This window comes from Myotis brandtii, unplaced genomic scaffold (genome assembly GCF_000412655.1).
Source record: "Myotis brandtii unplaced genomic scaffold, ASM41265v1 scaffold305, whole genome shotgun sequence".
Classification (NCBI taxonomy): domain Eukaryota; kingdom Metazoa; phylum Chordata; class Mammalia; order Chiroptera; family Vespertilionidae; genus Myotis; species Myotis brandtii.
The window spans coordinates 4,350,072-4,362,743 of NW_005361652.1; the positions used below are offsets into that span (position 1 = coordinate 4,350,072).

General features: G+C 41.3%; 1 protein-coding gene across 2 annotated transcripts in view; it reads left to right on the plus strand.

The window, feature by feature from the left end:
* TSPAN6 (tetraspanin 6) overlaps window positions 1-10,747 on the plus strand; it is a 10,962-nt gene extending 215 nt beyond the window's left edge. The window contains exons 2-9 of one of the 2 annotated variants that reach the window (XM_014542621.1): window positions 2,734-3,217; window positions 4,175-4,363; window positions 4,612-4,686; window positions 5,499-5,597; window positions 6,157-6,291; window positions 6,687-6,770; window positions 8,802-8,907; window positions 9,718-10,745. In XM_014542621.1, the coding sequence (XP_014398107.1) occupies window positions 3,131-3,217; window positions 4,175-4,363; window positions 4,612-4,686; window positions 5,499-5,597; window positions 6,157-6,291; window positions 6,687-6,770; window positions 8,802-8,870 (738 nt within the window). In that variant the 5' untranslated portion in view covers window positions 2,734-3,130 and the 3' untranslated portion in view covers window positions 8,871-8,907; window positions 9,718-10,745. Of the gene's footprint in view, window positions 1-2,733; window positions 3,218-4,174; window positions 4,364-4,611; window positions 4,687-5,498; window positions 5,598-6,156; window positions 6,292-6,686; window positions 6,771-8,801; window positions 8,908-9,717 lie in introns of those variants that run through there. The other variant, XM_005869896.2, reaches the window with a different exon arrangement.
* The last annotated feature ends 1,925 nt before the right edge of the window (window positions 10,748-12,672 follow it).

Below are 12,672 nucleotides of genomic sequence, written 5' to 3' on the forward strand. Positions count from 1 at the left end.
AAGGAGGAGCGGTGGGGGGATGGTGATTTGTATTGGGGGTGGAGAAAGGATGATCTCTTTGAGTTGGGGTTGAGTTTAACCTTAAGTACTTAAGTAGGGGGCAGAAATTTTGAGAAGGGCAGGAGGGTGGGAAGGGAATAGGGAACGTCTTGTTTCTTGGGGAGATAATCATAATGTGTCCATTTAACTTTGGAAAAGCAGTAGGAAATAAGTTGATATCATATTTGCTGGGGGAAGCATAGTTTAAATGCCAAAGAAAAACAAGTAAACCTAATCTCCAAGGTTACAGGAAGTTAATAAGAAAGGTACAAAGACTCCTACTAAATATTTAGTGTAAAACAAGCAGCAACAATAGTTAAGAAAATATTCTCCTTGTTTCCCACATTTCCAGTACCAAACATGTGTTTTTGTAATTAGAAAGAGGGAGAGACTAAGAGGTTGAACCAGAAAAAGTACTGAACGCTCTACACGCCACTCTGGGAAGGGAAGGGTAACTTTTTAGGTATTTGGGCTATTAGAGTGAAGGCAAAAATAAAACTCAACAAAAAACTCCAAATACAAGGCAAAATTGGGGAAATGATTGAGGTTCTTGTATTTCAAGGGCTCCAAAGAGCCCTTGTTCATGGCTAAGTGTCTGAGTACAGCAGTCTTTGGTAGGGTCATTCCCAGCCGAGATGGCCGTTTGTACAATGGCAGCCATGTCTCATTACAGAGTCCTGTTTCTGATGAAAATAGAAGTTGGCAGGGCTTAGTTCTAAGCAATGTACTTAGCCTCTCTGAACCTCTTTCTTCATCTGTAAGTTGCTGCCAGTAGTAGTCTTGACATCACAATAATGGCTTTTATGATGTACACATATTGTGACACGTGTTGAGTGCTTAACAACTGTGGTTGGTACATAGCCAATGGTCAATGTTACAGTCATTATTAATACTTTAAAGAATAAATTTATCTTCTGACCTAGAGAATTAGTTCTTATATTGCCTTAGATGTGATTAGATGCCTCTTTGGTCTGGGTTTGGAATCAAACCCACACCTAAATTGGAACTAAACTGAACTGAGTTTGGTGGCATGGTGGGGATGGGGGTGTAGCAGGGTGGGAGACAGAGGTGCAAGGTGTTGTGGCCACAAGAATATTAAATTCCACGTCAGCTTCTGGTTTAATTTGGCACTGACTGCTATTCAAACAAAGCAGTGTTGTGAGTGTCAGAGGAAGGGAGAGGAGAAAAATCAACACATTTTTGGAAATAAGATGTGGCTTTTGCTTTGACTATTTTGTTTTTTCTTCAGCCATAAAAATATTTCTTTGCTCTGGGGCTTACAACGAAAATCCCTTCCAGGACACTGTACAAACCTAAATTTCAGAGGAAACTTCTATTTAAGATGACAAGGAATTAGCAGGACTTCCTTTGATACTTGTTTAATAGGAGAACCTCTCAGAGAAGAAATCTTTAAATAATATACACTTAGAGTCCCCCTTACAGTTATTTCCTGTAGCTTTGGCATATGTGGTACTTGAAAAGTTGATGTATGCTAATGTATATTCCCTGGTGACCTTGCCTCAGTGCTAATAGGATTATAGATGTATCATTTACCCATTCTCTGCATGTATTCTTGTGTTAGGCTTTTGTAATTTTAGGATAAAATTCTAGGGTAAAGCCTGGCAGTACAAGTAATTCATTCTCCAATAGTTGCTCTCTAGGGCCTCAGACATCTGGCAGGATGCTAAAAGGAGCTGGTCCTAGGTCAATATTCGAAGCACAGGGAAGCTCTGTGTGACCAAATCAATGGAACATTCCTGTTTTCTGGTATACATTTAAAGCAAGGTTTCAAGTAAAAAGGTTTGGGCATTCGTCTCTCTTTCACTTTTTGCCATAGCAATACTACTCAATGCCCATTTATGATGTTAAGCTTGTGTCAGTTGGCTAGGCAACTGTGGTCCTGTAGCAATAACACCCACTCACTAGACTATCAGCCTCTGCCTTCAAAGAGCTTACACTTTAGTTGAGGAACCAGACCTTACTACATGTTCTGTGTTGTAACAATGTAGACCCACCTGTTCATGAAACATAACATAGGGACATGGAGCTACCTACACATATGATTTAAAAGGAAAAATAATACTAGCACAGTAAATTTTGGTTTTGCTATTAGCTGTGTGACCTTAGATGTCAGCCTCTTTATGATCAGCTGGTTCTTAATCTGAAAACCCAGGGGTTGGAATATAGAGTGCCTTTCAGTTTTAACATTTAAAAGGGGATCACATTTACCTGGCATTCTCTGTAGCACCTTCCCTTTTTAAAAGTTTTCCCTAATGGCTGAACTTCCGCTTCAGCATTAATTACTTTTAAACACTTTCCCCTCAACTTTCCAATTACTTAGAGAATGAGAAGAGGAAATTCTAAAATGCATTATCAATCTGTCATACCTAGCTTGGAATTCTTTCAACAAGCGATTATTTCCCACAATCCTTTCATTTTTATGCTCTCTCCCCACCACATAAAACAATGCTCAAAAATTGAAAAGCACAGAACAAGTGAGAAACAAAGCCGCCTAATCCCGCCCCTCAAGTAAATCGCACTTTTCCCTTCAGTTTTTGTCTCAAAACCTGTGACTCCATGTATCGCTTCGCAGCCCGCTTCCTCCTTGGAAATACATTTCTTGTGGGTATTTTGCCATGTAATGAAAGTGTTCTTAGGTCACTTTTAACTTTTTACTCTTTTCTTTCCTTTTAGGGAACTAAGGGCCGACGAGGCCGAATCTCAGCGCGGGCGCTGACGATGATAGAAACATGAAGTTATAAGAACCGCGGAGAGGCGGGGCGAGGGGGGGCACCGGGGAAGATTTTTAGTGCAAAAAGGAAGCCAGGTCCACCGAAAGATCTAAGAAATTCCCAACACTAGAACCTTTGTATATAGTTTTCAGTAATCTTCGGCAGGGGGCGCTCGGAAATTGTCGCACTTTCCGGGCAACCTTCAGGACTTCACCCTCTAGAAACCGAACAGTGTTTCCGGCTCTTCTCAGTTGTGGACGCTCGTAAGTGTTCGGCAGTTTCCGGGGAGACTCGGGGACGCCGCTTCTCGCTTCCTCGGCTCTGATCCCCAGTCCGGCGGGCAGGGTCCTGGGCTAGTCATGGCGTCCCCGTCTCGGAGACTGCAGACTAAACCAGTCATCACTTGTTTCAAGAGCGTCCTTCTGATCTACACTTTCATATTCTGGGTGAGAGACGGAGGCGCCCGGGGACGGGAGGGGACCCTGGGCTTGGGTTGGGGGTGTGACCCTGAGCGGAGGGAGCTCAGGTCCGGGATTCCAGGGGAGACATGGGGTGGAGAGATTTGGGCAGAGGTGCTGTGGGGACTCAGGCGACGAGTTGCTGGGGCTTGAGCGCGTGCATCTCGCCCTTGCCGGGGTCGTGGTGCGGGATGGCGGCGGCCGGTAGGCTGAACTGAGGAACCCAGACGTGCCCAGCATTCAAATTCGATGCGGGGTGGGGGTGGGGTGGGGGCGGCGAGGAAGGGAGTTTACCCTCCAGGGTATGCAGAGGGTGTCCCCGGACCTTTAGAGAAGCAGGGCTGGGCCGGCCACTCTGAGGGCTTTTGCTTGCATAATAGTCTCTTTCTTTTCACTGCTTCATAAAGAGGGGAGTATTTCACAGGTAAGTATGGTAATGGCCCCATTCCCGCCAATCTATCCTTGGACTTGCTTTTGTGTACCATCCCTTTGTACTCATCTCTGATGTTGGGGGAAGGGGAAGTTTCTGGAATTCATAAAAATACCCCGCTCCTCCAGGAAGGTTTTATTAAGCAGGAGTAAGACAGTTAAGAAACTTTTGATACCCTGGGTTTGTGTTTATACAGCAAAACAGATGAAGTTTAAGGATTTTATTAAGATGCCTTCTCTAGCTGCCCCCTGGCTTCACCCTGGCTACCTGGGCTACCTAAAATGATCCAGCTGTGGATTTATAAAGGCCTGTCCTTTTGAGCAGATCCCCTTTAGACCCCTCCCCCTCCTTGTCTGCCACATCCCAGCCACAGCTCTGTGGCCATGGACTGCTAAATAATTGTCACACCTATTGTTACTTAAATACCTAGTGGTTTGTGGTTTGGATATACATATATCACTTTTAAGTCTATTCAAATCAGTGTATAACTTTTTATTCTCTGATTTCCCACATAGATCACTGGTGTTATCCTTCTTGCCGTTGGCATTTGGGGCAAGGTGAGCCTGGAGAATTATTTCTCCCTTTTAAATGAGAAGGCCACCAATGTTCCCTTCGTGCTCATCGGCACTGGCACTGTCATCATTCTTTTGGGCACCTTTGGCTGTTTTGCTACCTGCCGAGCTTCTGCGTGGATGCTAAAACTGGTGAGTCCTTATTTTCCTTAGAAGTGGGCTTTGCTTTTTTGGAACTGGCCATGGCCTTTTAAGATTTCTCAGTTCCTTATGAAAACTTACCAAGTAATAGTTCAGCTGCCAGTTACCACTTTTGTTGTGCTTTCCCTATCCTTTTCAGTAAAAAACATGCTGATTGAAGAGACCATTTTCCCTTGACTCCCTTTGCTGCTGTGATGTATCTAATTTATGCTGACTTAGACTTTTTTTTTATCTTGCAGTATGCAATGTTTCTGACTCTCATTTTTTTGGTTGAACTGGTCGCTGCCATTGTTGGATTTGTTTTCAGACATGAGGTAAGCCAGAGTTCGGGAGATAAAAATGGATTCATTTAAATCACAGAGTTAAAGACAACTTTGACTAGTTTAAAAATCACTTACAGTTGTGTTTTAAAGCCTTATTTTTGCAACTCATAGCTAACAAGAATGGCTTTCTTGTAAAAATTCTAGTCCACTTTTAATATAAAAAAATTTAGAAAATGAACAAAATTAAAGATGCCCATAATTACATGTATTTCTAGTAATTTTTCTGTGTATAAGTACCTATTAAAGTGGAGATGGTACAGTTTATAACTTTGATAGGAAACTATTTAAAGCACAAAATTGATACCATCTCCATTTATGCCACACAGAAAAGACTGGATATACTTAATGCACATCATGAAAACCTTAATATTGAATTAGGAATCAGCATTCCACTCTGTTAAGCCTGGGGTTACAAAATGATTCAGTGAGTAGTGAAGGCTCATCAATGAGAGTATTTTTTACAATGTGGTAGTGCATCCTCCCAAAGTGAAGTAGCTTAAACATTCCACAGGCATCAAATTTGTGCTATTAAAACTGGATAAAGATTGGGGTGGGGTGAATACAGCAGAACAGAGCTGCCACTTGAATAAATACATGCTCCCATAGCACTTTGAACTTGTAGTGGTTATCATCTTTTATTGTAATGGTTTGCTTACAAACATTTAGTAGTCCCCTCGGCTAACCTATATCCCTTGGAGGACAGGATTGGTCCATAGAAGTTAATTACCATGCATATTGCTGCTGTCAGATGAAGGAATTTCTTATTTGACTTTGTTTATTGGCCTTGTGTTTCTTTGCTGTAGATTAAGGACAGCTTTAAGAATAATTATGAGAAAGCTTTAAAGCAGTATAATGCTACGGGAGATTATAGAAGCAATGCAGTAGACAAGATTCAAAGTACGGTAAGTGATCATTGGAGGTGTCTTCTCAAGAGGGGGACACAGCCCCTATCCCCTGAGAGAAGAAGACAGGGTCCACTTGTCCTATGCTCTCATTATAATCTTAGATCAGTAGAGAATGAAGATATTTCCCTGAAAAGAAGAGTATGACGATACTAAGGGACATATCTCCATTTTATCCTAATCATTCTCCTCACATGTGCAACACTTCAGTCCCCACTGACATCATGGCCCAAGTCCTGTTAGCACCAACAATAGCAGGAAAGTAAGGCCAGTCCAAAAATGTTAGAAACATTTGGTGTTTGAAACAAGTGTTCGTCTTTTGAATTATAATGCCAATTAAGGACAGCCACACAAAAAATAATTACATATAATAAATGTTTTTTAAAATTTATCTTTATTGTTGAAAGTATTACCGATGTCCCCTATTTCCCCCTCCACCCTGCACCTGTCCCCGTCCCAATGTTGTTTGGAACACAAATTATAATCTAAGATGATAGGTTAAATGTTTGACTACAAAGTTGTAATGTGAAGTATCAATGTTTTTGTTGGGATTTTTCAGTTACATTGTTGTGGTGCCACAAACTTTAGAGATTGGAAGGATACTAATTATTACATAGAAAAAGGATTTCCCAAGAGCTGCTGTAAAGTTGAAGATTGTTCTCCTCAGAGGGATGCCGATAAAGTAAACAATGAAGTAAGGAGCCTTTTATAATTTTTTTGAAGATATTAACTGAATACAGAGTTGCCTCACTTTTTAGTTTTTAATCACAATACACATAATCTGAAATAGGGCAGGTATTATTCTCATTGAATAAATGAGGAAATTGAAACTCAGAAAATGCGTGATTTGAGTTCATACAACCAGCAAGAAATGCTTTTTAAATGTATAATCCAAAAGGTGGAACTTCTGTTCCTCAAAGTTCTACCAAAAACAGTGTGCTTGAAAGGAGACAGTGTTTGTTACATGAAAGAGTAAACTTTAATAAAATGGCAAAGGCTAGTGTATCCAAAGTTCATCTTTCTGCCAACATGTATGATCAAAATATTGTTGCTCATGCTGTACTTAATAGTTTTTTTCTCTCCCATTAGGGTTGTTTTATAAAGGTGATGACCATTATAGAATCAGAAATGGGAGTTGTTGCTGGAATTTCCTTTGGAGTTGCTTGTTTCCAGGTAAATCCATGTATTTAGGAACTGTTTCATCACTCTTATAGGTGTCAGCTAGAAGATTTCTACTTTGAAGGCTTCAAGTTTTCGCTTCAGGGCCTTGGATAGTGGGCATTTTCAAAGAAGTTACATTTTCACAACTCTCAGTTGCTCATCACAGTACATGAAGCATATGTAGTAAATCATTTGTGATTGGATTTTTATTTAGCTTATTTGGAAAGGAATATTTTGCCTTTTTCATTCCAATTTTTTGATGTCTTAGCTCTTACATTTTTCCATAACTACAGATTTAAGTTTTTATTACCATTTTACCTCTTCTTTTTACATGGCCAGTCATTCCTTGAAACTACAAAAAGCAAGGCTTAAAATTAACTTCTAGCCGTGTATATCTTTGGAAAGCAGTTAACTGTAGAAAAACCTGGTGCCCTCTTAGTTATGGCAACTTTCCAGCATCACAGTTCATTAAACAAAATATGAGATAGACCGGAACCTTGCTTTGCTCTGCAGTCAGTCAAGATTCTAAAACATTATTAGAATCTCTTTCTTTTTTCCTGAGCTGCAACTCCCTGATGAGTTGCATGTAAGTCCCAGCCTATTAAAATTTAGATCATACAAACCCACATTCAATATGTGCCTATTATTTTAGGTGGGTACTATGTTGTGGATTCAAGTTGTATTTCTGGAGTTTTGCTATGTCTCACTATAGCATGAAAAGTCTATATTGTGGCTCTAGACCAGGGGTCCTCAAACTTTTTAAACAGGGGGCCAGTTCACTGTCCCTCAGACCGTTGGAGGGCCGGACTATAGTTTAAAAAAAAAACTATGAACAAATTCCTATGCACACTGCACATATCTTATTTTGAAGTAAAAAAAACAAAACGGGAACAAATACAATATTTGTATTTGCATGTGGATCGCGGGCCGTAGTTTGAGGACCCCTGAGCTCTATACTGGGGATCCAGCCCTCAACCTGGGCCCTCAACCTGTGCCCTGACCAGGAATCGAACCCTCACCTCCTCGTTCATAGGTCAATGCTCAACCACTGAGCCACACCGGCCGGTACTGACTTCTCTTCTTGAATTTACCTCACAGTTGTAGGCTTGTGCGTCACTGACATCACTGTCCTTTTAGAGGAGGGGTCCTCAAACTTTTTAAACAGGGGGCCAGTTCACTGTCCCTCAGACCGTTGGAGGGCCGGACTATAGTTTAAAAAAAAACTATGAACAAATTCCTATGCACACTGCACATATCTTATTTTGAAGTAAAAAAACAAAACGGGAACAAATACAATATTTGTATTTGCATGTGGCCCCCGGGCCGTAGTTTGAGGACCCCTGCTCTAGACAACTTACTTAGGGGGTATTTTTCCTATTAAACATTGTGGAGATAAGACTAAAAGCATTTTGACCTATGTAATTGATGAAGTCTAATCTTAATATATTTCTAAAGTAGTAGGCATAGCTATATCTGAATCTGCTTTGTCTAAGAAAATATCCACTAGCTACATTTTAAAGGTTCTGTTTCTTAAATAAAATTTAAATTTTGTTTCTTCAGTTACTCTACTCCTATTTGAAATCTTGAAAAGCCACAGGTGGTCAGTGGTGATCTTATTGGACAGGAGAGGTTTGGTATTACACACCATTGCCAGCACTGCAACGCTGCTCTAGACTCTCCAGGAAAATCTCTGTCCTCACATGGAAATTTTACTGGATGAGATTCTTATTCTAAGTTATACCCTTTTTTTCTGATAACAGAGGAAGAGGAAGAAGTGTTTCCCCAAAATTATGACATTTAGACTTTTCCTTGGGTGATTTTTGTCAGTTACAGTTGTGAAATTCCAGGTCACAGTAGTAGTAGAACTTCGCTTATATCCTTTGAATGTGACCTAGATGCTGCATAGTATCAAACATAACTATCCAGAAAAACGTCAGGAAGGAAATCATTAGTGAAGTAGAAGTTAAGGAGATTCTACCTACACCCTGAGGTCTTTAAGCTCTTTGGTGTGTGTATTTAATTTTGCTTGTATTTTATTTCCAGCTGATTGGAATCTTTCTCGCCTACTGCCTCTCTCGCGCTATAACAAACAACCAGTATGAGATAGTGTAACCAACATTACATATGCTTACTCCTTTCCATCTTTAAGGTACGTTCATTTTGGTCCTCCACTATATCAGTGTTGGTATTTGCTTCAGCCTGTGCATGTGATAGATGGAGTAAGTTTGCCAAAAAGGTATTGTCCAGTAGTGCCTTCAAATCTTATTGGTACTGTTAGCCCCACATAGATAGCTCAGGTCTCTAAATTCAAGGCATGACCAAAAAGGACAGAAGGGCCTCTTTTGGTTTACCTACACATGTCCAGCCTGAAGATCCTGAGTGATGGTCCCCTTTCTAGCAAATTTGAACCTAGAGTGAAGAGCAGGGTTGGGGAACCTTTTTTTCTGCCAAGGGCCATTTGTGTATTTATAACATCATTCGCTTAACATAATTCACTTAATATAAATTTATGTTGCTATGAAAAAAGCTCCTAGATTTGTTGAATTTCAAGTCCTGCCTGTGGTTGCCTTGGCAGGGCCAGATCAAATGATTTTGCAGGCCTTATATGGCCCTCATCCCTGGTGAAGAGAAATGAGGTTCCCTGGGAAGTACACTCTGCTCTTGACCAATAGTGGCATTTCCCCTAGGCTTTGGCCTAGTTCTCATTATCACAATCATCTGGTGGACTTATTATTAGAGACAAAGAACTATCAAAATAGGTGTATATATGGTATAAAATAAGACCTTATACTCCATAATGGCAGAGGCGGTGCTTTAGTGCTGTTACTCTGGCACTTTGAAAAGTGATTAGGGCATAGTGGGAACACATGAAAGTCTTAGTAGAATAGATTAGAATGTGTGCAAGTGAATACAGATATTGATAATTGGGTTGCAAGTAAATTTTTTTCTTTCATTTTAGGATATTTACATTACCCTCTGTGAGCTACTAGATTGCCTGGTTTGGAAAACTGCCCCATGTTACCCATTGACCGAAAAGCTACACCAATAGTCTGATTCAATCTAGACATTTGTCCAATATCGTATAAGTCCACCTTTTGTCCCTATCATCATGTAAGATCATTGAAACTTTCTTCTCTCTATGAAACACTGGAAGAGCTAGTAAATTGTAAATGAAACAATGTTTGCTTGTTCCTCTTGATTATTGTTTTTCTCAATGTAGGGCTTTTGAAAGGCACTGTGGATTTTCTGTTTTGATGTACTGTTATAAAATGGGAAATTGACCCCTTTGAACTGGCCCCTTCTCAGCCAAGGTTTATGTAATTTGATTGCATAATTTGCATCAATAAGGTAAAATGTTTTCATTAGTCTCTCTCTGTTCTGATAGGCATTGTGTAATTTAATTCCAGCCACGAGTTGGATGGCACCCATCAGAGTTGCCAGATGGTGGTAACAGTCTCTGACCTAAGGTACCCAAGACTAAAGGGCACTACCATTTCTGTGACACATCAGATAGCAGCACACTTATACTTTACATTTCTTTGCCTCCAAGTTCAGGTGTTTATATTTCCTCCATCACTTGAAAGGTTCTAATTAATGGTGTTAGAATTAGTGTGTTTTCCTGAGAAATTTAAAGCAACTCATCTTCATTAGCTTTAGCTGGTATTATTTTACCAGATTGATATGACTTAATTATCAATATCATGGTCAACTTTAATAATCTTAGTTTTGGTTTATGCCTTTGATTCATAAATATGACTTTTACACGAGAAATATTGTTTTCCTCGAAATTCGTATTTAAATTCACTTTTAGAAACTACTGAATGGTTATTTTCTACTGAGAAAGCTAAGCCCCATATTTCTATTTGGAATACAGTTTTAGATATGAAATGTAGAACTGAGCTATTGACTATGAGTTTTTTTATTCATTTATTGCTTTCAGTTTTATATCCCACATATGAGTGAGATCATATGGTCCTTAACTTTTTCTGTCTGACTTATTTTGCTTAGTATAATATTCTACTTGAAACCTATGTAATCTTATTAATCAATGTCACCCCAATAAATTTAATTTAAATAATAAAACTGCATGTAAAACATTAATGTCTCTGTTTACAGAAACTTATTCCCTGTGAAAAGATTACTTTCCTTGTTATGAAATAGCAAATTCTTAGCATTCTCCCAAAGATCAGACTTTTAAAATTAGACCTGAAGATGGCGACCGGCAGGAAGGTAGGGAGGGAGAGAGTGTGAGAGAGTGAGGGAGCGATAGAGGAGTGTGTGGATGTGTGTGATGTGTGTGTGTATGAGCTAGGGACAGTTAGATTCTGCAGGTCTTCCAAGGGGCTGCCAAACTGGGCAGTCTTAGACGGCGGAGCCCCGCTCCCTGCGCGGACACTCCTGGGCGGCCAGCGCGGGCATAGAGACCACGCCATCTTGAGAAACAGAGCTGCCTGAGACTAGGATCCTGGCCTCAGCACCACCCAGTCTGGTCTCAGACGCAAACCAGGACCCTGCAGCCACTGGGGACAGAGACCTGTGACCACAGCTGCAGACCCACAGACACCAAGAACCCAGACATCCCGGCCGCAGATTTCTGTGAGTAACAGAGCCCATCCCCCTCCCCACATGCTCCTGGGCAGCTCCATAGTAACTGATAGACCTGCCCCTTGCACACAGGCCGCAGCACCACTACAGGAATTTGAACCTGAGAGTGAGCGGACACTGGGAATCTGTTCCCCGCAACGCCCCTAAAGGTATTTGAGCCTGGGAGTGTGTGGACACTGAGAATCTGTTCCCCACAACACATGCAATCGGGCGACCAAACCCGAAGCCCATGCAGGGTGGCAGTGCCACCTGACTTCGATTCTGGGCAAGCGCACACTGAAATCTGTTTTCCACAGTGCAGGTTATGACCTCCTGTAGACACAGTGCTACTGTGCAAGCCAGTCCCCCAAGCTGACCGGGACCCCGATTCTCCGGGCGGGAGACAGCACTGAGCACCAGTGACTTGATTCTATTTCTTATCACATGTGCCTGGGATCCCTGACTCCAGTGCATTCACACTAAGAGCCAGTGACTCCAATTCTTGGTACATGCCCACACAGGGACCCTGATTCTCAGTGCGAGGCCGCGTGAAGCAACAGAGACTCTGATACTGGATTCTTGGGGAACTCTGACTCCTGGCACAGGCTAGGGGGCTCTGATTTTCGGCACATGCCAGGGGGGTCTCCGTTTCAGCACGGTGCAGGCGGGGTCCCTGATTCTAGGTGCGCACATGAGGCCACACTGAGCGCTGGTAACCTGACTCTGGGTGAGCCTGGTTCCCACCAACTCACGGCAGCCACACATCTTAGTGTTGAAGCTCTTCAGTGACAGTAGGGTGGTGTGAAGCTCCCACTACACATGGCCTAGGCCCACGCAACTTGAAGTTTGAACCTTCTGGTGATAGTCAGAATGGGGAGATGACACAATCCCCAGAGGAAAGAAAATTAGGAATCGCCAAGAAAGGAAATTAGTGAAATTGAAGCATGCAACATGACAGAAAAAGAATTCAGAGTAATTGTACAATTCATTCACTGGATGGATGAGAAAATCAACAACCTATGCAAGAATCAGAAAGAAATGAAAAGTGATATAGCTACAATCAAAAACACCATGGAAAGTTTCAACAGCAGGCTGAAAGAAGCAGAGGACCGAATTAGTATGCACACCTTCGCCCAGGCCTGCTGGCTGACAGACAGCCCAGCAGGATGAAGTGGAAAATGGAAGCAATTACCTGGATTATTCAATGTTTGTTGCATGAATGAATGAATGCAAGAATGACTAATTCAGTGCAAAAATGAAAAAAGGGTAGAATATGTAATTGAAGAAAATCCCTTTTGCCTGAATTATTATCTAGATAATTATCTGTTTT